This window comes from Neodiprion pinetum, chromosome 3 (genome assembly GCF_021155775.2).
Source record: "Neodiprion pinetum isolate iyNeoPine1 chromosome 3, iyNeoPine1.2, whole genome shotgun sequence".
In the NCBI taxonomy this organism is placed as follows: domain Eukaryota; kingdom Metazoa; phylum Arthropoda; class Insecta; order Hymenoptera; family Diprionidae; genus Neodiprion; species Neodiprion pinetum.
In genome coordinates this window covers 35,876,369-35,904,166 of record NC_060234.1, presented here as the reverse complement: position 1 = coordinate 35,904,166, position 27,798 = coordinate 35,876,369, and the positions used below count along the sequence as shown (strand labels likewise).

The window sequence follows — 27,798 nt, the reverse complement described above, 5'->3', positions numbered from 1 at the left end:
TGTCGAAGCTCGGGTGCGTGACTCCAGTTCTGGCGCTCTCTGAAATTATTCCGCGACTCGATTTTCTAGACCCTTATCCCTGGATCTCGCCCAGGGTTCAGGGAGTCTCTTGTAACGGGCAGGCCTAACCGAACTGCCACGTTACAACTCCCCCCCCCCTAGACGGATCGTGGGGTGCCAGAGCGCCAGCGCTGCATCCCGCGAGCCGAACTTCGCGAGGTGACCGCAAGCTCGAAGTACTCACACGCTACTGCGCGGTACTCACCGAGAATCCCCTCCCAAGAGGACGATAAAACAACAAAAAAAAACAAAAAAAAGATTTTCTCCCGTGTCCTCTGGGATCCTTCGCGAGCTCCACTGATCCCCCTCCTCACGCCATGGTTGTCTCGGGGAGCTTTCTACTTCGACACTGGATCTGAAACTTTTCTCAAAACCCGCCACCTGGGATCTACGAAAGAAAGCGGACGCCATTCATGTTCGGGGTTAAGAATTTATTATAATAATAAAAAAAAAGAACGACTTCAAACAAACAAAAAAAAAAAAAAAAAAAAAAAAAAAAAAAGGAAAGAGGGAAAGAGAAAAAAAAAAAAAAAAAAAAAAAATTTTTTTGTGTTTGGCTTAGCCACGTCGCCCCGGCCGGCCTCTATCCCGGCCCCGGCCGGTTGCTGATGCCAAAATCCGTCGACGGAGCCTCTCGACTTCCTCGACCTCCTCACTCGTTTCTTCTTCTCCCCTCGCAACGGGGGTAAGGGGGATGGCTTCCCTCGCTATGGGGGACGTTGGGGCTGCCCTTGTGGAGTACCCCGGGGGGGGGGAAATCTCCCTCGCCATGAGGGAGGGAAGGCTGGCTGCTGGCCCGGTCCCCTCGCGAACGCCCCCCCTACTTGGGCGACTTGGCTGGTTGTGGCAGGCGGGGCACCTTGTCTTCGGGTACCCGGGCCATCCGCACCGTCGGCAGAATAGCCCGAGTACCCAAGGACAGTCGTGGTAGGCATGATAACCCCGCCAGCAATTCCAGCAGCCGCCCGCTGGCAGCCACTGTCGCCACTCGGGGCCTGCTGGGGCGGCTCTCCCCCAGCTGATGGTCGCCGGGGGGAGAGGGACCTTCGCCAAGACTAGAAGGTCCCGTACGGCCCGGATGTCGTCCTCCATCCTCGCGATACTTGCGTCCACTAAGGGGAAGAGTCAGTCAGGATCATAGTTATCGTCTGTGACCCCTTTCCCCTCCTCGAGAAGCCTAATTCCCCCTCACGGTTCTTCCCCGTTTCTATGCGCAATTGCCTCAGACTCCACGTACCGCTTCAAATCCTTGATGTGGTGTCGACCGCGCCCCCCTCCTTCGCTATCCTCTAATTCATAGACGACGGGCGAGATTACCTGCGCAACGCGAAATGGACCGGCAAACTTGGGGGCTAGCTTCGCAGCGACCTGTTGGGTGGCCGAGGACAGAACTCGGTTTCGCTTCCATACCCATTCCCCTACTTCGAAACGGATATCCCGATGCCCTTGGTTATAATAGCGTGCCTGTCGCTCGTGGGCCTCCTCGAGATGTTTCGTCACTAGGTCACGCAGCTCACCTAATTTCGCCATTCGGTCCCCCCATACTTCGGGACGGGGAACGGGGATTTCCGCGGGACCTTCCGCGAGTCGTCGCAACTGCATCCGTGGTTTGGGATCGCGACCCAAGTTTAAAAACGCGGGACTGACTCTCAGTGAGCTATGCACAGCGGTATTATACGCAAATCGAAATTCGTGAAGATGCACGTCCCAGTCCCGGTGATCTGCCTCGATGTAGGCCACGATCATGGTTTTTAATACGCGATTCACCCTCTCCACGGGGTTAGCTTGCGCGTGGTACGGCGGTACTTTCGCGTGGGTAATATGGTACGCAGCGCACAGTTCGTCGACGGCCTTATTCGCGAATTCCGTGCCGTTATCCGTCAGGAGCACCTCCGGGGTACCCCATCGGGACAGCACGAGATCTTCCAGCGCGGCAAGGATGTTTTTCGCGTTGGATTTTCGCAATGGCGCTACCTCCACCCACCGGGTAAACAGATCTTCAAAAACTAACAAATACTCGAACCCGGCGCGACTTCGGGGAAAGGGACCCATGACGTCCGCCGCAACCACAGTCCAGGGCGTGTCGACGACCCGTCGACCCATAAGGCCCGCTGGTGGCACCTGTTGTACTTTGCACTCTTGGCAACGCTCGCACGCCCGAACCATCAAAACTATATCGCGATACATTCCGGGCCAGTAGTAGTCGGCCCTCGCTCGCGCGTAGGTCTTCTCGATGCCAAGATGCCCTGCCTGGGGGTCCTCGTGGACTTCCGCAAAAATCCGCGATCGCTGCTCCCTCGGGAGCACCAATTTCCACGGCGCCAAGTCCGCTAGTATTGGCTCGACTAAGGGGTCCGCCCGGAGATGGTAGAGACGTCCCTCGACCACCGACCAAGTTCGGAACTTGTGAGGGTAGTCCAGGACGTCCTTGACGCGATGTTGGTACCAGGGATCGACTACGACTTCCCAGACGGCCTTACGCTCCGTCCCTGGTTTGCCGTCACCAGCCACGTCGAGGGCGGCTAGCTGCTCCGTCCCCTCGTTTTCGCCCTCGTACATTCGCGATAGTGCATCGGGCACATGGTGCATCGCCCCCTTTCGATGTTTGATCTCGCAATCGTACTCGAGTAAGTCGAGCGCCCACCTAGCCAACCGACCCGTCGGATTTCGCAATTCCCGCAACCACTTTAGACTCGCGTGGTCGGTTATTACCGTGAAGTGATATCCTTCTAGGTATGCTCTAAACTTTTTAACGGCCCAAATCACCGCGAGACATTCCTGTTCGGTTGTGGAATACTTCCGTTCCGCATCCGACATTGTCCGACTCGCGTACGCGATCACACGCTCAATACCGCCAATAGTCTGTGTCAAGACTGCGCCAATGCCAAAGCTACTCGCATCGGTCTGTACTACGAACTCGTGCTCAAAATCGGGACACGTTAAAACCGGAGCCGACGTTAACGCGGCTTTTATGCGTTTGAACGCCGCTTCCTGTTCGCTACCCCAGTCCCATCTCTTATCCTTACGCAATAGCCGGGTAAGGGGTTCCGCCACGCTCGCGAACTCGGGGATGAATTTTCGATACCACGACGCCATACCCAAAAATCGCCTCAATTGCCGCAGGTTTTTCGGCGCGGGATATTCGAGAATCGGTTCCACCTTGTCGGCATCGACCTGTAGGCCGTCCTGGTTCACCTTGAACCCTAGATACCGAACTTCGCGACGACAAAACTCACACTTTTCCGGGTTGATGGTAAGCCCGGCCAACACTATCCGTTCGATAACGCGGGATAGCCATTTTAAGTGCGAACGAAAATCGGTGGTCACTACAATAATGTCGTCGAGATACGCGAAGGCATGCGGCTCCATCTCGGGAGTAATTAATTTGTCTATTAACCGTTGAAAGGTGGCCGGGGCTCCGGTAAGCCCGTATGGCATCCGCACAAACTGAAATAATCCGCGACCGGGGACCGTAAACGCCGTTATTTCGCGACTCTCGGGTGTCAAGGGAATCTGGTGGTAAGCTTGACTCAAGTCTATAGTCGAGATGTACTTGGCCGACCGCAATTTATCCAAGATACCGTTCATAAACGGGATCGGATACGCATCTTTTTTCGAAACGCTATTGACTTTTCTAAAATCCAAACAAAACCGGTATTTCCCGTTTGGCTTCTTGACCATCACGATTGGCGTCGACCACGAACTTTGGGAGGGTTCGATCACTCCATCCGCGAGCATACGGTCTACCTCCTCGTTAATAGCTTCCTGCACTTTCGGGGATACGAGGTAATACCGCTGTTTAATCGGGGCGCTTCCCTGCACGTCTATTTTGTGCTCCGCGAGATGAGTGAGACCCAAGTCTCCCGAGACTTTCGGTAATTCCTTCGCTAAGAATTCCCGTAGTTCGCGATTCTCGGTATCCCCTAGCTCTACGATACCGCTGCAACTTGACACCTCGGTAACGGGGATCGGGTGACCCTCCTCAAATTTTCCCTCGTATTCCGGAATAGTCGCGATTCTCCATGATTCGCGCGCGCCGTCAATCGAAAAGCCAAATTTGCGCACGAAATCCATTCCCAGAACGCAATCTCCAACTAAGGTGGGGATAATCCGCAACGAAAACTTATGCGCGACACCCAGCAACGTTATCGGCAGCTCTACTTCTCCGGTTATTGATTCTACCGATCCATTCGCCAATACGACACTCGAACAGCTGGGTGATTTTACCGGTCGACCGTACTCTAACGCAATTTGGTGTCCGATCGTACCGAGAAATGTTCGCGATGAGCCGGTGTCTAACAACGCCCTGACCCATGTGCCCCCGATGCACACCCGCAAAAACCAGCGTTGACCGAACTCCATGGTTTGCATCGGAAAACACGTCGCGATTTCCCCCTCGACGCCACGCAATGCCGTGGTGTCTTCCACTCGGGGCGCCGCGCCGACACTTAGCGAGGCTGCCCTCCCTGGTTTCCCGAACACCGCGGACAATTCGTCGAATAGACGCCGTCGTACCCGCAATGGTAGCAAAAGGTTCGCAAGGGGTCCGGGCAACGGCTAAATCGGTGACCGGGACGATGACAATTCATGCATAACTTTTCGTCCCACACCTTGTCGCCACGAAATTGGTCGGCCCGGGACACGCCAGGGGCCGGCTGGTTAACCGAGGGGGCCGCTCCCCTCCTTGGTCCTCGCGCGGGTCGCGTTGGTGAGGTCCGCCTCGTTGGAGTCGGGCTTCCGCGACTTGGCGGTGCGCCGCTAGCTTTACCCCTCTGGGTCGCCACCGCCATTGCCTTCAATAATTTCTCCTCGAGCCCTTTCACCTGGGCCGCGAGCAGCTTCTCGATCGTCTGCGCTACGGTTGGCTCAATCCCTACTTCTGTAATTGCGGCTAATCCATGTTCGCCTCGAGTCGCCGCGGTTTTGGTCCGACACGCTAATTCGCTAATAAAGGACTCTTTCGGCGTGGGCGGGGGGCGGTATTCGCGAGATAATGCGAGGTTTCTTTCCCGCTCCGTGGCGAGATAGATCAATTCGCTCCACGTACGAATTTCCCTTCGACGGAGGACTTCGCGAATTTCGGGACGCATGTTCTTAAAAGCCAGGTCTAATTGCTGTTCCATAGTGTACGGACGCGGCATCCGTCTCAACAACCCTCGAACACAGGAAAGATATTCTGTAACTGACTCTACTGGTCCCTGAGTTCGTGACCTAGCCTGGTCCTCCACGCGACTTCCGACTGTCCCGTCCCCGAACCACAAACGCAAGGCCGCGCGAAACTCATCGTACGTGACCCAGCTGTCCCGTTCGCAACGCAACCATTCCAAGGCTACGCCCGAGAAGATCATCGTGAGCGAACTCAACACTTCGTTCTCGCTCAATTCCGACAAACTACGCCACTCTTCCAATCGCGTCAAGAAATCCTCGACACTCGGCTCGCCAATCCCAGAGAACTTGAGGTTCCACCCTCGCAGGGCCCTCGGGATGTCACGTATTGTTTCCCGGGTACGCGATTCGATATTTGAATCCCGGGTACAGGTCGGCCGGGCAGCGGTCGCCATATCGCGAGGAATTGTGGCGGGATCGACCGGTAACGACCGGAATTCGACCCGCGAAGCTGGTGGCCCCGCGACTAGCCGGGTAGAATCCACGATGGGTTCCTCGAGCCCGTGTCGGTGCCCCTGGATCGGGGAGGCCTCCCCCCAGTGGCCCTGGGCTCCGCTAGCCATCGAAAACGGAATCGAGTGGAAGGGTATTCGCGTCGGAACCTGGTACGCGGTCGGTCGCGCGGTGCTACCATACACCGCCGAGGTGGTGATAGCCGCTGAAGCGACGGCTACGCTCACCACCGTACTCGTCGTCGCTACCGTGGTTAGCCGGGTCGCGATGGTAATATTCACTGGCTCTAACAGCCGCGAATCGCTAGCCCTTCGGGGCTGTTCCCTCACCGGTTCCGTAACGGTCGCCAATTCGGCCAACCCCGCGAAGACATCCTCGTCCTCTGGTTCCCAGGTGACCGTCAAATCCCCGCGCTCACGCAAGAGGTGCCGTACGTACCGGTCACGACGCACCAGTATGCTACCGGTGGAATTTACCCTCGCGGTCACTAACGCCAACTCGAGCTCATCGCTCGTCATGTCATACAACCACGCGCCAATGGGTACCTCCGCCATGTTGACTTCACCCGCGAAAATAAAGAGCAGAAATGAAGGTAAAAGCACGCAAAAGAAATGAGAAGTGATGAAATTACCAGAACGCAAAAGCAAACTGTTCGAATCAAAAGACAAAAGCCGTAGGTAGAGTCTGAGCGCAAGCAATGATACCCAGTATGGATACTTCCGCGAAACTTGTTGAATTAATTCGCTATTTTCCACCAGCACCAACAGAACGTGAGAGAGATGTTTCCTCGTATTGGTGTAATCACCTCTATTACCTTAGCGATATCAAAATTGCGAATAAAAGCGACAACAAAAGAAATACCGTAAACAAAATAAAACAGAACAACAAAAAAAAAGACAAAAGACGGGCTGGAAGAAAAAGAAAATATGTTGTCGCATCAGCAACAAAACCAAAAAAAAAAATTTTTCCAACCGCGATGCTGAACTCCGTCTTTGAAACACACAAAAAAAAACAAAAACAAAAAAAAATATTTCGAAATCGCAGAAAACAAAGGAAAACAAAAGAAAACCAAAAAGGGAGCAGAAATCCAAAAGCGATAACAAAAGAAAATAAAATGACACAAGCAAGAGATTGGCGGTAAAAGCAGGCGATCTTATCCCTAGTATTAGAAATATACGGTGTGAATATACACGGGGTACTTTTTCGCCACCCGGTATATTCGTCAAATCGTAGCCTGGGTCGTAAGTCGCAAGTTTCGGTGTTATTCACCACCCTTTGTATCCAATTTTATTCTTATCCTTTGTATTCAAAATTGTCTCGCTGTACTGCAAACGTCAACACGCTTAACCGAAGTGTCACGCGACCTCTCTCGCCCGTAATCTCCGACCGCTGTTTTCGTTACGCGAGCGCTATCCGTTACCAATTCGAAATTTCCAAAGCGCGCAACGCTACTTTCTTTCTCGGAAATTTACAGCGGAAATTTCGCGAAGGCCCCACGTTGGGCGCCAATTTGTGACGTGGATTTTTCTGCACCTCGGTTACTCGGAGCAAATAACCGGGAACTTACCGCGTGCACAATAATTTGGCGTCCACGATGTACCCTGGATCTAAAACAATATCGCGAAATTTGTTGGGCGCCTGGCGTGGTCAACACGCCTCGAAATCGGTCATACGATATACCGCGGCCATATGCTCGGTAGCTCAGTACCGCGGAGAGGGGAGGGGTGATTTTCGGGTAGAGAGAATTGCAACACCAGTAAGCCAACACGTGCTGTGGCCAAATTACTATAAAATTACGATGATATATTTTTCATCAGAGATAATACAAAAACAAAAAGAAATAAAAATTAATAAAAGAAGTCAAAAGAATGATAATACGACCACGCAAGTCGTCTTTCGCGATTCCAAACACAATGTTACTATTATCTAAACTAAATAAGAAAGGTAGAAATACTCCAAATAAAAATAAAAATAGAAAAATAATAACAACAAAAAAAAAAAAGGTGAATAAATCTAAGAGACCTCTACGGCCTACGTGCGCTAGTCACCGTCTTAACACTATCCTACTTCCTACAAACCAAAAACAAAATCGGGCTCGACGCGCTGCCCGCGAACGTCCTCTATACAATGGCGCTGATCGCCAACTTAATACTAACTGATAATACAAACAAAAAAAAAGAAGAAAGAAACAAAAAGAATATCAAATAACTAAAAAGAATATTAAATAACTAAAGTGATGCGAGGCTCGTCGCGACACCCGCGATCCTCCTCTAAAAACGCATACGCTTATCAGCACGCACCCGAGCTTCACTTCCTCGGCGACGGCGGGTCGCAGTCGCGAATTCGAATGCTCCCCGTGATTGCTCGCGACCTGTACGATAATCGAAGCTGTGCCGGATGACGTGAATTGACCCCGTGTAACGGACTTCGGTCACACTCAAGCTCGAGACAATAACGTCTCGAGTCAACCCGTGGCTCGACTTGATTTTCTGGATCCCCCGAAATTAACGTTACTCTCTTACGCGCAACTCAGGCTACGGTCACCAAGCAAAAGAATCGGCAAACGAATTTCGAGTACTTTTCGACACGCAAACTAACAAAAGAAAACGGCTACCCTTTTTCGGATCAGCCTTGATTCAATTACCCTCGAAATTCGATCGCGAGAATGTTAACAACGCTTACCGCTCCACATCCACGCGACGAAGGGTCCAACTCCCTCGTGACGATGGCTGTCCATCATTCCTCGCGATCACCACTTCTATACTATAACGCAAACCCAAAGAAAAGCCTGACCTAACGCAACTTCGCCACGTGACTACTGTCTTAGTTGGTCGCCAGAACTCGAGTGATCTAGGATGGTCGCAACGCCGATCTCGTCGCGCGAATTTTCCGTGACGTCATCACCCTAAGAATGCGCAACAATCGATCGGTCATCGATTTTGGGGATTGCGCAACTTGCCGCGCACCTGTCGTCTCTACGCGGCGCAGAACTTAAGGCTAGATCGCGATGTCGTCTCCCGCGCAGCTCTACGTGGTCCTGGGGTTGGGCGGGGTGGTGCTCCCTCGTCGCTAGCTGGTACCTCGCGGTTGCCTTGGTTGGGCGTAAGCGGGGTAAGCGGGGAGGCTGCGGCGCGCCGGCCGCCAGCGGGAATCGCGTCCGCCTTGGATTCCCTCGCTGCAGGGATCTGCGTTGCCTCCCCCTCCGCAGCCTCGGTGTCCTTCCCGCAAGATCGTCGTGATTTCGCCTTGCCTCGAAAGATGTTCGGTATTGGAGTTGGTCACTGGAGGGTAGCCGGTGCACTCGAAAAAAAAATTAAAAACAAAAGCCTGAAATATCTGGGTCGCAATGCTCTATTTCGTCCCTGTCGAAGCTCGGGTGCGTGACTCCAGTTCTGGCGCTCTCTGAAATTATTCCGCGACTCGATTTTCTAGACCCTTATCCCTGGATCTCGCCCAGGGTTCAGGGAGTCTCTTGTAACGGGCAGGCCTAACCGAACTGCCACGTTACAATATATATACACACACACACATACATACACACACACACAAAATATATGTATATATTTATATATTTATATTTAATAATAATAATTAGTACAATGTGTGATAGCAATATCTACAAGGTCTCTTAAGGTATAATTAACGTTAAAATAATTAACAAGGTACATAACATTATACATAATAGGGGTCTTCGGGGTTTCGGGGATGAAGTGGGTCAGGGGGGGGGGGGGGGGGGGGCTCCAATTTTATACACAATAATAATGATAAATATATCTTACAAAAACAGAGGCAGAAGTGATGATCAACAGATCGACGAGCTGCTGATCGAGCACCTTTTGCGACCGCGCGGATCTCAATTCACGTGTCTTCCTCAAATTTACTCGAGTTCCTTATACATAAATTAAGAGCTGTTATGCTGGGCTAATTTGTTCTACCAGACAAGGCCTTCGCTCTGCATCTGGTGGGGTTCCGGGAATCCGCCACCGCCTCCCCCGCCTCCTGGACCGCCCCCGTTACCACCCCCGCCAGGGTTTCCCTGGCCACCGCCTGCAAAGATTCGGAATTCTTCTTAATTAACATACCGGAGCCCTGTCGATCAATTATCGTTATTAAAGGGTTCCGCGATTGTATAATATTAATCCCAACCTCGCACGGCTGAAAATCATCTCGTTATCGTTTTCAAAGCGGCGGCTTAAATATTTCATCTCCGACAAGCGACGGACATCCGACATCTTTTGTTACGTAGGTAATTAGGTTCGTTGCGGTTTAACGGTGAATCGTCTTACCTGACGGCGCTAGGAATTCCCCTGGACTGCCACCTGGAGGTGCGGGAGGACCTTGGCCTGGAGGACCCGTGAGGAACTCGGGAGGTCCGCCAGGTCCGCCGGGGGGAGGATATTCGCCGGCCGCAGCAGCCGCAGCTGCCATTCCAGCGAGACTAGCCGGATCTAGGCCTGCAATAGCAAGACCAACTAAAAACTAAAGACACTTTAGCCCTTGGAACTGGAGGAATTTTTTTTTTTTTGCCAAATCGCCGGTGTACCCAAGTATTTTAATTTTGTTCATTTTATTATATTTAAGTTTATTTTTTTAAATCAAGTTTTTGTCACACGAACGCACGTAAATGCGCGTTCACGGGGAGGAATCGAGATTGCGGTTACAAATTTTCTGGTAATACGGCGCGAAATATTCGCGATTCGCTTCATTCACTCGACTGACTGCGGACAATGCTTCTCTCTGTGCATATTATACCTTTTACGATAAACTGCCGAGCTGCTGTTCCAGCAGGATTCTATTGACTTCTGGTAGACGTATCGGTTACATCCGAAACCGTCTCTGAATGGTTAAATAGGAGACGAGTTCAAGCGGTTACGTATTGTAAAAGTGAATGCAAACACGTATCGACAGGAGGAAGTGAATGCGGCGGTGTTAAGGATGTATGTCTCGGTAAAAATATGTTTGAACGAAAGTTTATGAAGAGCATTGACGATACCGTTGACGGTAGGCGAAATTTCATTTAAAAAATCGCGAATTCAAGCAACGTTTCACTTCACTTCACGATCAATGAAAACAGTATTCCGTTGCACAATGGTCTTTCATTTAAAACACCCGACTTGAGCTCCATTCGATACTGAATGAACAAGATGTTTTCAAATTTTTTCTCAATTCATTATACAGAGAAGGATTTACATCGAGAGTAGATACAAGTTCGTAAAAGTTGGTTGAACTTGTCGCTTGAAGTTGGTAATTGTCGAATGTTAGAATGATTTATCAGTCGATTTCGTCTGGCATTTTAAAACTAACGATAAGTAAAGATTGATTCAGAGTCATCCTTATGATCGTCCTGAATCTATAAAGCATCCACGAACGAAAATAATGTGCGTACAATGTTGCAAGAATGAATTCCGAATAATACATCTGCTCTGCAGATAAACAATACACTGGTCGCGTTACGCATTATATTTTGCGTAATTATAATATCTATAGATTTATATTGCGTCGCGGATGTTTCGATAATCGATAATCCCAGGCAGACTTTACGAATATAAATAAACCAAGACCCGTTCAAATTTACACACGTATCATCTATTTGCGTGCATATACGCCAACTTTCGCAACCCCCACCTACTGTATATGGCAACGTAGCTGGTTACACAACGCGGCAGTGAAAAGCTCGACGGAAAATTTGTACAACACGGAACGGCCTTACATCGATAAGCCATCCGATCACCCTCCGAAGGAGTAAATTTTAGCCCTTGTAAAAGATCTTCGTAATAAACGTACTGAGAGAAATTTTTAGTTGCGGTTACCGCTCAGTCCTTGACTATTTTCATTTTTTACCGCAATCGAAAAATATAGTTCTAGGTACAAAATGAAAATTAGTTTTCTAGCTGTTACCAGAAGGTCTGGTATCCGTTACTATTCTTTCTCATTACGATCACTGTTATTATGTTTTCTTGCAACTGTTTCGAAAATTTAATGCTCGTGCAAGAATAAATTGACGTCAAAGCCTTGTTTAACTAAAAAAGTTGAGTAAACCTCAGAAACTGATTTTGCGTTGCAATAACCAAAAAAGTATCGACGATAGCGCAAAATGGTTAGGCGTACCTCGTTTTTCGTAATTCCAACAATATTCAAACAGTTTTTTTTTTTTCAACGATACCTGTTTTAGGTACTGAATTTTTCTAGTTACTGTAACAAATGAAATTTTTCTCAGTGCACCCGAAACACTCTAAAAAACCTATAGAACTCACCAGGATTTCCAGGACCGCTGAAGGGAGGGCCGTGAGGATGCGGCGGGGGATGACCGCCGAAAAATTCGTGGTGAAACGCGACGGGTCCGCCGTATCCAAACTCGAACTTGTCCGTGGCGAAGTAGGGGAACCCCGGCGGGGGTCCGTCTTCGCCACCAAGCGCCCCGGGACTCAAGTTCAAGGGGAACCCCCGCATCTTTCGAGATCCACCGAAGAAGGGGCCCCTGCCCATCGACGTTAGTTGTTTCAGCCTCCGCTCTTTGCTCCTTTTGTTTTGAAACCACACCTGAAACGAGAAAGGATAACGATTTCCTGTAATCCTCGCGCAGCTTAAATTCGCGCGTACTTTGCGATCGGCTTTTATTTTCAAAGCACCACGGGACGCAATAATTGCGCATCGTCTATTGCCAATTTTGTAATTTGAGAGGAGAATTGAAAGAGGTCGCAAGTGCTTGCGACCAGGAATTCGACTAAAAGAAACGGAGAAAAACGGTTTCTTATTCGTTGAATTGTTATTTAGGTATCGCTTGAGTTCGTGTGAGGAAGTTTTTTTGAAAAACATCGCACTTGCAGCGTTTTTTTAATTCTCCCCTTTGATTAATGCAAAGACCTTTTATGTGGCAGTAACCGTATTCGCGACGATAACCGATCTTCTTACCTCTACCGCGTGATTAAATTCAACTAATAAAATTTTGCTCCACGCGGGTAAATTTAATGGCGAATATTACAGTTCGACGCCCAGTGTGCAGAACTTTCTTTGATAAAACATGCGAAATATACCCAACGGTACAATCATTACTTTCTATCCACAAAGCGCAATACATACCCGAAGGTATGTATATATTTTGGACTATAATATGCGGTTTTATCGTCGTAAATGTTTACGTTATAAATTTAATATACTTGATCGAAGAAGTTAAAATCTCAGCACAACTCTAATCACGCAATCGTTACTGTTACGAATTCAGTCGTCCGTACTTTCTCCCATTACAACCAAACGTGATGATTTTTTCAGACTCATCAAAGTAATAATTGAGCAAAAATCTTCATTTATGTATACATTTCTTCGACGTCACTGCATCGACAGAGAATCACCGCGATTGCTGCTAAATTACAAAAGTAACAATGTAATTTTCGAACTAGAAGTGTAAAATTAAATTGCAGCGATCAGCTCTGAATGTTCGGCGTTAAGTAGCGTTACAGATCGCCACGATTCAAACCGTTGGCTGATGAAAATTAGCAAACGAAGTGCCATGAAAATTTCGTTTCATCAACGCGATGAGATCAATCGCTGACTCGTAAATTACTGCACTGCGGCAAAAATTACACGTACAGCAGAGTTAAGGCACGACTTGATCTCCGGGAAATATCTGTGATGAAGGAAGAAAAAATTTCCGACAAGCAGAACGACGCGAAGAACCGACTCACCTGTATGACCCTCATAGGAAGGCCGGTCTCCTTGGCGAGTTGTTCCCTGATGTGTCTCGTCGGTTTGGGCGTCTGCGAAAACGCCGTCTTGAGTATCTCCAACTGCTTGGCTTTAATGGTCGTCCTGGGGCCGCGCCTTTTGGAACCGGCCCCGCCGTCGCCGCTTCCTCCGCCCGCTCCACCGTCCGGACTTTTATTCTCCGTCTGGCTGTCTCGAGTCTCGGGATCGCCGTCGAGCGAACCTTCGATCAAAGAGTACACAATAATTTCATCGTTTAACCCTCGTTGAACCGGGTTCAATTTTTTACCTTCACCGGCGAAAAAACATTTTACACCGCGGCATCTATGTATACCATCTATATAACGTATACCTGCCGCTTTACTTCGGCCCAAGTTCCCGGATCAAAACCGTTCCGTATACATATATATATATATACATATATATATAGGTATATATGTTGGTATATATCGGTCGCGAACGGTTTATCACGTGTATATACATAACTGGGTCGGCTAATTCTTTCATCGAATTAACACGGCTTATTGTGAGGATTAGAGGGGCATTTTTCTTTCATTCTCGCACATGTATATATATATTGTAACGTTCTTGGACGTTACGGAAATAAATATGGATTCGTGAGTTTGATTGTCAAGCCAAAATCAAAGGCGTAAATAAATGTCGTGAAAAAGCTTTAATTGCAGGGTACGTGTTTCTGGTTTTAAGTCTGAAACAAGACTGTTTTTACAATAATGTCGGTTGACGCAGCAACCTTATTCTTTTTAAAGACATAAGAGGTTTATAAACGTCTTTTATCTATGATGACTACTAGATCATTAAAAGGGGGCAAAACGAGTGATTTCACCCTTTGTAACAATATATATATACGTGCAAAAATTTTTAGCACAGTGTTAACGGTACGAAAATAAATTTCTCTACAGGTCGTATGTACAAGAAAAATTACTATGACACAGGTATTTATCTAAATACTGAAAAATTTACGCATAGTTTTGCCAAAGTTTCGTCGATGTTTTTAGACGTTTAGAAAATCTACCCGATGACGTGAATTTTTTACATCACATACGACAGAACAAATCGATCATCACGTTCTCCGTAAGAGGTGTTCGGCTGTAATTGCTTTTCGAGTCCAAAAAAAACGTCTGACTGGGTAAAAAATAGTGCAATGCAAGTTTCGTCACTTAAATAAGTATACATATATATATATATATACACATATATCTTATGGGCACAATAAACTTTGCAGGATACACAAGCGCTGATATATAGGTAAATAGTACCGTTAAGACTGGTCGGTGTTCGCGTTGTTGCAACCTTATTTTCGCTTATTGTGCAGAGATCGACCGACCGATTGATATGCCATCAGCTATTTTCCGTACGGAGAGGATTGAAAAGCCAAGGAAAGAGAGAGCCGGTTTTCTCTCCGCTTTGTCCCCGAATATACTCGAAGAAGGTCTGAGCATCGTTTCCCGATCGCTGCCACCATACATTTCTGCACAGTCGTGAGTTTTCGCCCCACCGAAAATAGACATCCCCATTGAATTATTACACAGCCTCCTATAAGCCCATTGAGATCTATACGTCCTGCAGGCCATAGATACTGTACACACAGCGCAGGGGAGGTCTCAACCACGGGACAAAGAAAATATTTGGACAGTGTCACACTCCACAATGGTGTATTATACCGACATGTATATATAATACACATATACGACTTTATGCAAGCTACCCGCGAACCATTGACGATGCATAGGAGACACAAGTACAAACGGCGTTGTATTTGAGGCGCTCTTCCAGTGACCTGACAATTTTCAAACCATTCGAAGGTACTATTTTTCACAAGACACCGTGCGTAGACACAGAATCGTGATTATACCGAGTGACGCGTACGGTTTTGAATCAGTGCTTTACCCTGTTTGGATTTAGATTTGACGTTGCAAGGTGCCGATAGATGGAAAATAACATCAGGAACGTCGTTACTCTCCGTCAAACAATAAGAAAACAACGTTGAAATCGGGCTTGGACGGCATCGACGTAAATGGCAGTCGTCGATAAAACCATGAACATCTTATACAGGTATACATTATACATTTTACACAACGCACTATCCTTGCCTTCAAGGTATAGCAGACCGATCAACATGTCGTACGAATCTCACCTGCAGCCTGTTGACAGCGTTCCAATCGTACCGTCACCTTCGTTGCCACCTTCGTTTGTTAGGCGATAATTGCCACGGACTGTTGACTGTACGTACAATAAGCTTTCTTTTCGGCCTTCGGTCATGGGAGTTGAGTTTTATTTTTGCTGACAAAACGACGTACAGGCACGCGAGTTTCTAAGCGAATACCGCAGTGAAGCGGATCTGGGAAGAGAGGGACTTTTGCCGACGATGAGATCAACGCAACGCTGCAGGCTTAGCTCACCTTGATCCTCCGAGTCTTCCTGCTTGCAGGGGTCACCGCCAAGGGGTAAATCACCGCCGTGGCCAACACCCGGGTCCCCAGGAACCCCGGCGGCGAGGTTGTGAGGCCCCAAATGCGTCCCACCGACGCCGCCGTGATGGTGGTGCGAACTCCCGTCATCGTCCTCGTCCTCGGAACCGGATCCCATCAGAGAATCACCCCCTGTCAACACCAAATCATCCAATTTCGAGTCATCGTCGGTTATCTGTACTCAGCGCGGAGTGGACGGGCGTTTTTAATACGGCTTATGACAAATTGAATTCGTTCTAAATTTGCCAAATGATCGCTGTCTCAAATCAAACGCGAATTAATCAAGCTTGAATTTTTCGTAGGGAAAGAATAGCGACGGGAATAACTGTAGCGTCGGAGTATTATTCGAGAAAATTTTATCAAATTTTGGTGAAAAAAACGATTTTTTTTTTTATTTGAACAGTTATACACGAGTTGCATGAATAGTTTAATATTTATTTAATATTTAAACTCATGACTGAACTTGAAGCGTCGTTTCTGAGAACGGTGCATGCTTATCGCCGCGGAGGTTATAAATATAATATACAATCAACGCGATGATTACATCTTGCACTTAAATTTCGCAACGCGTAAGTGTATAATGTATATACGTGCAACAGTGGCCGGTAGTGTAATACAGATACGGTAAAGAAATCAGCGCTTCGATATAAGCTAGACCTACTGCAGAGCAGACGTACCTGTACCCACTTCGCGATGCAGCGGCATTTGTGCTGATGCAATAAAAGAAAATTATAATCGAGGATAAAAGTAGCGTGCAATTTTATACCTACCGGTCTGAAATTAACCCTCTGGCTCTGAGTACACATGGAGATCCAGCAAACTGGTAGCTAATTCTAAACCTTATATCCAAACATTACCCTTCGTTGATCTACCAAATTATAACTATCAAACGGCTTGAGTCCTGATTTAAATACCGCGGAGCTGTGAATCCTCCTGCAAACCTTGATCAGGGAGAGTAAATTTTGCCGCAATTCGTTGGTCTCGTAAGGTAGATACGCACAGATTTTACTTGAGCATATAAGAGTAGATACCTTTTGGGGTTTGCTTTGTTGGACGAACCACGAAACGGTTACCGAATTAATTGACTTATTTTCGTGGCTAAACAAACAGTCGTATTCCGAGGTTACATCCTAACTGTATTTTTTTTTCAATCCTGTTCTGCTCTTACACAATAGCGAGAGTTTTTAACGGAGGATTCGAACTGAGCTGGGTTAAGCAAATTGGCGTCGACGGGTAGGACAGCGAGTCTCTCTGACTCTCTGACAATAACCTAATACTCAAGTTGGCTTTAAAAGGTATTTAAAGTTGAAATTCTGCGCATAATTCATCGCGTTATACCCAGCTCTAGCAGAGTGGGGAGGTCGGGGCCCTACACCGAAGCTCGAGAGGATCCGAGGGGGTTGGGCCTTGCGGTTAGGTGTCGGCATGCGACAAAAGGGCCCTGCTGCGTAACATAACGACCTTCGGTTTTCGTTTCATCGTTACAAAACCCCATGAAACTGAGCCGCGGTACTCTTTTCAAGGACCTGCGCTGCGGTGTTTTCACAGCTTGCCGCCTCTCGTCTTCTCAGAGGTGCGCGTATAGCCTACACAAGATATTTCCCCTTTCCTCTATCGAACCTCGCGCATAACACACCCTGCAATAATCCTTCGCAACGACACTGCGAAGTCCCTGTTAAATCTCCGAACTTAAAAGTGTCGAACCGTTACCTCGTACATTTAGAATTAGCTGTCAAATGTTCCACGAGAATGGAATGTGTGGAAAAAAACGAGATTCGCGCGGTTTTCAACTCATTCGAACCCTCGCACGTTCTTCCATGAACTGTCGCCGGTTAAATCTGCAACACCGTGAAAATCTCGACTTTTCTAATACGAATCAGAATTATCATCGACAGTGTTTTACGAAAGTCTGCAGAAATTTCGACGCCATCTTTACTACTGTCAGGAAGCCATTGTAGTATGTTGACTGAAATTCGCTTAGTTAGTTAAGACTATTTATGCAGGATTGGCGCACCTCGAATTAAATTTTTAACAGCCCAGTTTTATTGAAGGGGTTTACTGTATCATTTAAAGTATAACGAGTCGAAAGTCCGCGTCTGGATCCATAAAACGTCACGTCTCATCGCTAGAGGCAGTTGAAGTAAAAGCGGTTGTCGCACCGGGTACAACATACCTCTATGTATATGTATATTGTACACAGATCGCATCGTTCTCCGATGATTTTTGAATGTTTCGCAAAGAGTGTATCGCGGTACGGGTTTATTCTGCTCGAAATTAACGGTACGATGCAAATTTTTTCTCCACCTAACGTAATTGGACTTTTCTGAGAAACAACTTTCACCGGTGTCATTCAGGATCACATCCTGCATAGATACGTATTTATTTTATCCCGAGCGGACATGGATCGATTTTATCCGTCAATGTTCGTTAAAATGCAGTATTTCTACAGCTGGTACGAAATCCTCATAATTTGTGCAGTTTCCAATTTACGAAAGAATCGGAATTCCCTTGACTTTACCATTTTACGTAATTCCCTAATTTCAGGTATCCCTGTCGTCTAAGTATAATATCAAAGTGCATCCTTGAATAAATTGATGTATATATTATAACAATCGGTTGAAGTATGCGGACAGACCGAGCCGATTTGAATTATGCACCCACCTCTCGACACATCTTTTCTCCGTTTCTGTATTTGGCCAGTCAATATCTCTATTCAAATGTATTCCACCGTTTCTATATACATACATGCACGACGCAGTTAACCAGCTGTAAAATCTGTCGTTTAGCTATACCGTAATATTTTAATTAGAACGTATAATTTCACAGTTTAATCTTCGACGTTATACACGAGTCTCCTTAACCGAGTCACCCTAAAAGTCTCTATAAATTTTCATCCTCTTCACGTTTGACTAGCTCGGCGCTAATTTCGGTTGACGCGGAGCGGCGTCTCGAGAGATGAAGACTTGTGCCGGCTTTCACAGCATTTTAAAATTGAATTCACAGGTGAACAACACCTCTTTATAAATACTATCGGGGGAAAGAAGCGATGATTGTCGGTGAAACTATAAAAAAAAAAAAAACAAGTAATAAAAGAAAATAAATTTAAAAAAAAAAAATTTCTTGTACACGCAGGTTGATTCTTATACCGATTCATGCGGATGCGATGGGCTCAAAACTCACCGTGATGACTGTGATGACTGTGGGCATGGTGCGTGTGGGGTAAAGGTTTTCCGGACAAGTAATCCTCCTTGCATACGAACTTGTTATCGTCCAGCACGTAAAGCTCCTCACCTGTGCTTAGCTGTTTCCGGCAAACCAGGCACGTGAAACAGTTCAGATGGAACACCTTGTCTCTAGCCTTTCTTACCAGATCCGACGGGCTGATGCCTTGCAGGCAACCACCGCACTTCGTACCGTATCGCCTGTAGACCAAACACAAAATCCTTCGATTAATCAAAGGATCGCCTTTGCGGCATTGGCGCAGGGTCAAAGTTCAACATTTTTTCCACTCGAATCCCGCGAAACTAACATCTAAGTATTTAACCATACGAGTATCGATAATTGCGATGGAATATTCTCAGCTTAAACGATCGTTCCTGAAAATTTCATCATAATTTTTGCAAGACTTTTGAAATTCGTATCGATATATATTTGGAAGCTCCAGACGGCGATCAAAATCGAACCGGATCAAAAGACCGCGATGCTGAGAAATTTCCTTCGAGTAATTAAAAACCTATTTCTTCAGGTACATAATATAACTCCGGTCAAGTTCGACGCTGAGGATGAATGTCGGCTAGTCTCAAGTAGTCGTTGGATTCGGTGATAGGGACACGGGGATTCGACGTGCATCGGCCCGTGACGGCGATTCGCTTTAAAGTATAACAAAAAAATGTAATAAATCATCGGTAGGAAGCGTTAGACGCGACGCGACGGGGCGCGGCGCAAGCTGGGTTAAATTATACTCTGAGAGGTCGAAGGTCAGGGCGGCTGACAAATCAAGCTCAAAGTCCCGGCAGCCGCCGTGAGTCAACGGACTTCCATATATGTTATACATAGGTATACGTACGTATGTTTTACATAAAATCGAGTTGCGTTTGAAGTGGGACTTTCGACTTTTCAAGCCCGTTGGCTGATCCGGAGCGGCCGAAAGTGCGTGAATGAAAACAGTTTGAAACGGCGGCGAAATCTCGAATTAAACTGCATTAATTTCAAACAGCTGTATCTCGTTTAACGCAAGAGCGACCCGCAGAATTATTCCAGCAACAATCTTTGTACTTGTTGTCCGGTTTGTTTACTGGTCTTTCAGTCACTCGGTTACAAAGGTGAGAATTACACCTTCAACGGGGAAATATTACAAGTTCACAGACCCGAATTTTCAACGGCTTGATTAATCGATCCCCCTGCGATTATGTAATTACTGCACGTTGACACGTGTATCTATTTGACTCACGATCCGATGTAACGCACGTGCATTTATCGTCGATGAAAATACCTCACGGAACGAATCATTTTTTACAACGCACGAGTACCGAAGTTTGTAGAGTGTAACTTATCGCCGCATTTCCCAACAATATTCTCTTCTCATATCTGGAGATCTTGGTATTTGTTTAAATGTACGAAAAAATTTTTAAGTTTTCTTCCCAACTACCTATCGATCTGTTGCAATAAATTTACAAAACTTAAATCATTATCTCGCAAAGTCGACGTTATTTTTACTGTCAAAATCCACATTCGTGAAACAGTTTTTTACTGCAATACGAAACATGAAAACGGCAACTTCGAGTAAAAACTAAACTGATTGTAAGTGCTGCTTTGCAAAAAGTATTGTAAAAGATAAATGATAAATTACTGACGAACCGCGATTGATTTCAAACATTTTTGCATTCGCTACTGGCAAATTGGTTTGTTGAAAAAATTTTCCTTTTTTTGCTCTACCCTTTATAGATCGATAAATTGTTGTGCTCTTGATTTATTGCCGGTATTGGAGAACCATTGATCAATGGCCGAAGAAGTTCAGGTGAATATTAACGACCTGCAATAGTGTTATACGGAGCTGTCTTCGGGATCCCGGAGTAACATCTAAAACTATCACTTAAATTCGCTACATTTTGCGACGATATGAAAAATCACACAGCGTAAGGTTATGATTTGTATTTCGATGAAAGTATTTAAGCATTAAGCATTAAGCATTAACGTGCCTGCAGAGTTTGAATCACGTGATTCTTGGCACGGACTACGTCTTACAATTAGCTTCACCGCGATGGCGTCAGACTGTAGATACAAGCAACGCGATGGATGGGAATGAGATAATTTTTCCATCCACGCCTTGTATTTCTATACGCAAGAGAATCAAGGCTTGCAATTAACACTGCGGAAAATTTTAAGTTAACCGACGATTATGAGGTAATTTGCCGATTGTGCGTTCACTGCCTCTTCGCTAATTCGCATGAGAATGTACTGTAGATGAAGATCGTCAAGTCGCGAAGAAAATGTTGGTACCAATGTTTGCTTTATTACTTATTTATAATTACAATAAAATATACGAATTTTGGGATAACCGAGGTAGGATTAATAACTTTTTTTGGAGTGGCTCGTAAGAATATCAGACTCTTACAACATTGAAAGAATTATGTTAAATTAAATTTTGTAATGGAGTCGAACAACGAAAATTAGTATAATGCAAAGTAAAATCTTGTTGCGTTCGATATAAACGAATTGCTTTACTATTTCGTTAATATATGTATATATTTACACCACTCATGGACGCGTAACGCAAATTATCGGAAAGTAATGTAACAGCGGATCTGATCGACTGCTAAAATCGGAACAGTGGGGAAACGTTCGACTATCTTTCGTGTAGTCTTTTAGAATTTCTCTGAAATCCCAGTTGCAGAAAGTACAAGTGACTTTCAATTCATCACGAGTTCTTATGGAGAATATATATTACTCGAAATACTTGCTTTGAGAATTATTTTTGGAACACATGTTATTTATCCCTATCACTTTTTCGCACTCTCAATTTTCCAACAGTAAATAGTACGGTTGTCAAACGTACTGTACCATCTCTTTTTCATAAAGATTATAACGATTCATATAAAAATGTCTTATTATTGTAGGATTGATTAATACAGTACCTGTGTTATCCCTAAATTCATGCGTTTCATTGCAATTGTGGACAGGCGATGAAGCAAATATTGATATCAAAATTTATTCCCTGTAAAGACTACAATTATTTGGTCAATTCACATAGTTCAAAAATATTTTACATTTCTTTGAACCAACCCGTCGCGAATCTTGATTTATTTCTCGGTCATACAATTTAAGCTATCTCCTAATACAGCCGATAAAACGACGATTATTATTCCAAAGATAATGTAGCAATAATATTTTATGGCGACGAGTTGCGTTCCATGGAAAGGTTGGATGCTACGAGATATCTCCGTGTCGTTAAAAGCAGGATGCACTTATATGCAAATATATATTAAAAGGTGTAAACAGAATAAGCCATAAGCGCAAATCAGCAAACGTGGAAAACTTCGCATTCTCATTAAAGCTTGAAGCGCTTTAAGGACGTACCTACAATATCCTCGTATTGCGTGTATAGTCGCTTTTCGCAAATATGTTCATCAACACATTCAGTGTTTCTATTATTCTGTGATGCCCGTATACCTAAATTTTCAGCTGTAGCGATCGTTAATACACGTAAAATGTATACACGCGTATGTTACCGCCTTTTCAACAAGTCTTTCAATTATTTTTTCGCGCAGTATATATTTATCTCCGTCTAATTACAAATGTTACACAATTAATTACTGGCAATTAGCTAACCCGCTGCAACCGTTTATTTATGTGTTCTGTCGTACGACCTCTTGTCTCCGTACGAGGTGTATGCGTGTGTGCGCGTATACAATATGTGCACGCAATATGCGCGCATCCGCCGAAGTGTGTATATATGTATACCACACGTATAAGACTGGAAAGATTATTAAATAGTAAAAAGGGTTTCTTGGCGTTAGAATCGTATATACGTAAAGGAAAAAGAAAACGAGAGAAAAAGAGAAAGAGAGAGAAAGAGGGGGAGAAAAAATTTAGTAGAAGAGCAAAGAGTAAAAGGAAACCGTGGCTAAGCCGCGCGGGTGAAAAAGCCTCGGAGAATTCTCCCAAAAATAAGAAATACAAGAATACTCTACACGGCCGCAACGACTATACACGCGCAGGTTCAACACAAATCACACACCGGGTCCCGTGCATAAAAACGAACGCACCCGATTAGCCACGGCTTGCAGAAGAAGGTTTGCTCCCGGGATGACGAGAGCAGAACTTGCCTGCCGACGCGCCGCGACGCCCGGAGTTTCCAACACAACACGCGACTCGATGCCGGACCGTTCGGCTGGTTTTTTATTTCTCTTTTGTCTCTTTCATCTTTACTTTCTTACCTACGACTTCTCTTAAATATCGCGCAGGTGCCGCCGCGACGCGGTGTTAGAAGAATCACTCTTCGTCGCGCAAGCCGAAGGGTTTTCATACTCGATGATTGTAAGTTTTCTTACACAATTATTCTAAACTCGAAGCTGCTGCAAATTGGTCTTGGAAAAGGCGAAACTCCGGGATATGCCGGGATTCGTAGTTTCTTATGATCAGCCGCAGTACGCGTTGCATGTAATACGAAATTGCTGGATGATCTGATTGATCTTTGCGCCATTAACAGCAGGACACGATCGATTGAAAGATGAATAATAAGGGAACTTTTACCGAGGACCATGATTACATTACGCGTAAGTTCCGATATTTTTGTTTTCTCGATCACGCGTTTCTAGCAATTAAACAAAGGCACTTTACTGGAATAACTCGGAAAACACGAAAAAACTCCAAGTATCGACAGCGGGTCTTCGGCTTGCGTTCAAGGTGAAAAAAAAATCTTTCCCGAAAGGCGCGGTTGAGCTTTTTTGACGCAAGGTGTAAGGCTAGAAAATAAGAGTTCCAGAGGTTTTGGAATCGTATTAAACCGTCGGCTCGGGTTTAAGGAAGGTGTCGATTTAAATTAATTAGTAAGGTTTATCCCGCAGCACGATGCGAGGTCCGCGCTCTGCATTTATCCGCGGAGGCGCGACTCGCGATGACGCAATAAACCGTAACGTGGGTTGGCAAAAACCTCAAGACGAATCCCCTGATGGCTGACCTTCCTGGAATACGCTTCGGAGCAGTCGTCACGCCCAACAAACTCTCGTATGGGTGTCACGGAACATTTATAATATTTCCTCGTTCGGCCCTTGCCTGCGTGCATGCGCCTTTTGACGCGTGTTATAATATACGCGCCGGTCTACGACCCGCGGCTACTAACACGCATAAATCGAGTCACGTTGAATAAGGGCATTATTCATAAAAAATTAGATACCTTTTTAGGTCGATCGGAAGGAGAATATTCGGCACCATCGCCACGCGTCTTTGGTGACTTACGAGAACCCGTTTAATCAAATTTTCAACATTTTTACCAAAAATATTATATAACCAGCGGTTCCGTCTGCATTGCTCAATATTCATTTTTAAAACTGAAATACGTGGGGGATTTTTTTTATAATACCTGCAGTCCATGGTGCAAGAATAATTGGCGTGAAATACTGCGATTCGGCTATAAAAGTTAAGTTGGCTAGAATTACACAAAAAACATGTTTGCCGATCGTGCAAACAGTGGAATTTAAACGCCGGTGCCAAATCAACATGGCGGCCAATCGCACGCTTCAAATTTTATTTCGCCTGTAACGTCGTCTACGGTGCTCAGCGATTATCGATTGTCATTTCACGCCAAACATAACGGTGGCAGGAATATTTCAGTTGCAGTTTCGGCTTGTTAGCAGAGCCTGAAAAATGACAACTCGACTCGCCATATTCACACGAATGCAATTCGTATCCCATACATTTGAGTATGATTGTTATACGTGCGATTCACTCTTCGAAAGTTCGCAGCGTTTTTTTGCGTTCGCGTAAGCCAATTAGCAACGCTCAGTATGCATATGTAGCATGCAATTTGCGGGGCCGATGCAATTTATGGACGAGGGTGCGAAGCAAAGGTAGGATTTTCTGCGGGCAAACATCTTAATGTGATACGATGACGCGTTCCGCGAACCTCCTTATTTGATTCTCGAATTCAAGGAATCCCTCCTGACAGAAAAAATGCGGCGTTTTACAAGTCAAGCCGCAAGGCAGTCGGTCAGTCACAGATCCGAGTATCAGACCATCGGGTCGAAATCTTGATTGTTAATTCACGCTTGCGATACCATTCGGGCAAAAAATGGAAGCGGCAGACAGGATTCCTTGGAAAAAAAATCGCGGGAGGGCCGAGGAACGTCAACGTTATGTACGGGGAGCTGTGACAGCGGTTTCTTTCGTTTCTTAGCTGATAATCAGGTATAAGACTAATGAATTAATGCCAAGTTTTAACATTGGTAAACCGACCTGAAGAAATCGTTTCTGCAGAAGAGTTTCGCCTCCCTCGAGAAGCACTTGTCCTGTAGTTCGATGCGGCAATCGAAACAGCGGACACAATTGGCGTGCCAGGCTCGGTCCAACACGTTCAACAGGAACTTGTCCAGAATAGGTTTCTCGCAGCCCGCGCAGGACAGGAGCATAGCTAATCCGCACCTTCCTAAACCGAGCGATTTGACGAACTTTTATCAGTTTGCTTCTCTCCCAGCTTCAAGCACTCCATGCACGTCGGTTATGTCTTCCATATTCTACGTCACTTGTTTTATGCACCAAGATTCGAATCATTCGCTTACTCATTGAACACAACGACATCGTTGATAAGGAGATCATTTTCTCAAAGCAACCCATTGACGGTCGAATATTACAGATCCTGTATTTATGGCGCACAACTATAAGACAGAGGTGTGGTGTATTCGCTAAGAATAGTTATACGACAAGCTGTTGCAATTGTTCCTTGTCAAGCCCTAAAATTGGGGTTGGGTCTAAACGTTGTTTATACAGAACGAACAATGCGAAATTACGTTGAATAACCCCAGACAGAATATGGTATAACCCGTGCAATCTTACTACAATTATCCCACATAATAGCAGCAGACGGTAAAGAAGCGCTCATTGTCGGACGAAATTCAATGAACCACTCAGAGATACAGCACCGTAAGTCGGACCTTTTAGACGAATTCGAAAAACACACTTCCGTTTTCCCGCTCAATTCACTTATAATTTTATATCATATATATGTATGTATATATTTGTGTAAAATAATGCGCGTTCGCGATCTCAGTCACTGCTATACCATTCTTTCAAATATCGTGGTTCAACGTTCACCGACTTACATGGATCACTTATACCTGAGCGGCTCAGACAAGAGATTATACACCTTTTCGCCCCAGCAGATAACACACAGCGCTGGGTGCAACCCTTCTTTAATGTTTATAAGTACTGATACTTTTTTGAATTTCACGGTCTAGATGCTGCTCACTGAACCGCGTTCGTTTTTAAAATTTAACGTACCGTGATCTCTTCGGGAATCTAAGGATCAAGTTCTTCTAATGGTCAAGAGGAAACAAGTGACTCAAAATTACGTCCATGCTAACATTCAGGGATCCGCGTTATAAATGTAATCCTCAATCTTTTTCGTCAGGGTTTTGTGAGAAGGGAAGTATCGTACAATTGTCATGGTACATTTGTTAATACCGTGTCGTCTCTAATTTCGTGATCCATCAGACGAATAACGCAAACGACATTAGCCATACCTATACTAATCTCAGGAAATTACAGTAGGACTTGAAATTACTTACATTGCACAAGAGTTGCACCCTCCGCGTAGAGAATAAAAGTGCAAGTTTTACTAAAAACTGCAAGAAAGAAGGAACGCGTCAGGTTTTTTGGTAAAATATACTTCGTGAAAGGCAGAATTTACTCTACAACAATGAAAACCACTATTACGTGCAGAGTAAAATCTGCTACTATTATGGTAAAAGATGGATATTGTTTACCAAAAACCTCGATGTGTCTCTCTTCTCCCGCATTATTGAGTAAAATCTGCTCTCATCTCTCCGTGTAACATACACATATCCTTTCATTAACTTCACTACAACCGCAAGCAATTGTCCCAGCTTACTTCCAAAAGCTCGAATGATAACGTTCGAAAATTTATCGACGTCCGTCCATGCTGTAGTAAGAAACAATGAGTACAAAGTACAAGAATCTTTCTCGCATCCATCGTAGCCTCGAGTTTTCCTTCTAAAATATTTATACCTGCGGTATAAAGTTGGATGAAAGAGGCTCCGTGCGCAATCGAGCTTTCAAAAGCTAGCCGTCAATCGAGCGTTAATTTTAACTAGATGCGTAATAAACCGCAGATCGGGGGCTCACCTATGTTGTGGGCCTGGGTGACGGGAAGGGGCGCGCAACAAGGCCCCCCCAGGGGTGCAACCCTAATCCGGGGGGTTCCCCCCGCGAGGCCCGCGACCCCAGGGGCGCCACCGCCACCGCCGCCGCCCCCACCGCCCCCGTACCCCTCCACCTCCCCCGCAGCGGCCGCTCCCTCGGCGGGCCCGTAACGGCCGAAGGGTGCCGAGGGCCCCAGCGCACCCACTGTTACAGTATTGTCTCCAAGCCTGAGGAAGCGCACTTCTCTTCACCGATCGTTTCAACTTCTATACGCGATTGTATATACGTATTTATGTATTTATATATATATATATATATATATATATAGGTGTATGCGTGCAACACGCGGCAGGTGCAGCGTTACGTATTAATCAGCGTCACTGTCTATCGAAACGATTCCGTACTAAATTATAAATCGATCGGGACGATTTTTCTCGGCGACGATCGCTGGTCTACGTCTTCTTTCTTCCTTTACTTCTTCCAATACTTATTCTTCGGAGATTCCCGTCACTACTCTCCGAACTTTGACAACTCAATTGTCGATTGCAGCTCG

At 45.8% G+C, this 27,798-nt stretch overlaps 1 protein-coding gene across 2 annotated transcripts; it reads right to left on the bottom strand.

Moving 5' to 3' along the window:
- Positions 1–9,176: 9,176 nt before the first annotated feature.
- On the bottom strand, positions 9,177–27,349 carry Lim1 (LIM homeobox 1). Of its 2 annotated transcripts, none has more exons than XM_046616966.2 (8): positions 27,228–27,349; positions 25,323–25,512; positions 19,050–19,291; positions 15,801–16,001; positions 13,362–13,603; positions 11,934–12,219; positions 9,966–10,151; positions 9,177–9,726 (listed from the first exon to the last, which is right to left on the bottom strand). In XM_046616966.2, the coding sequence occupies exons 2-8, from the start codon at positions 25,493–25,495 to the stop codon at positions 9,611–9,613; spliced, it is 1,446 nt and encodes a 481-aa protein (XP_046472922.1). In that variant the 5' UTR covers positions 25,496–25,512; positions 27,228–27,349; the 3' UTR covers positions 9,177–9,610. The 2 variants fall into 2 exon arrangements, with proteins under 2 accessions (XP_046472922.1, XP_046472924.1); XM_046616968.2 differs by having other exon boundaries at positions 9,966–10,133; positions 27,228–27,326.
- Between the last annotated feature and the right edge of the window lie 449 nt (positions 27,350–27,798).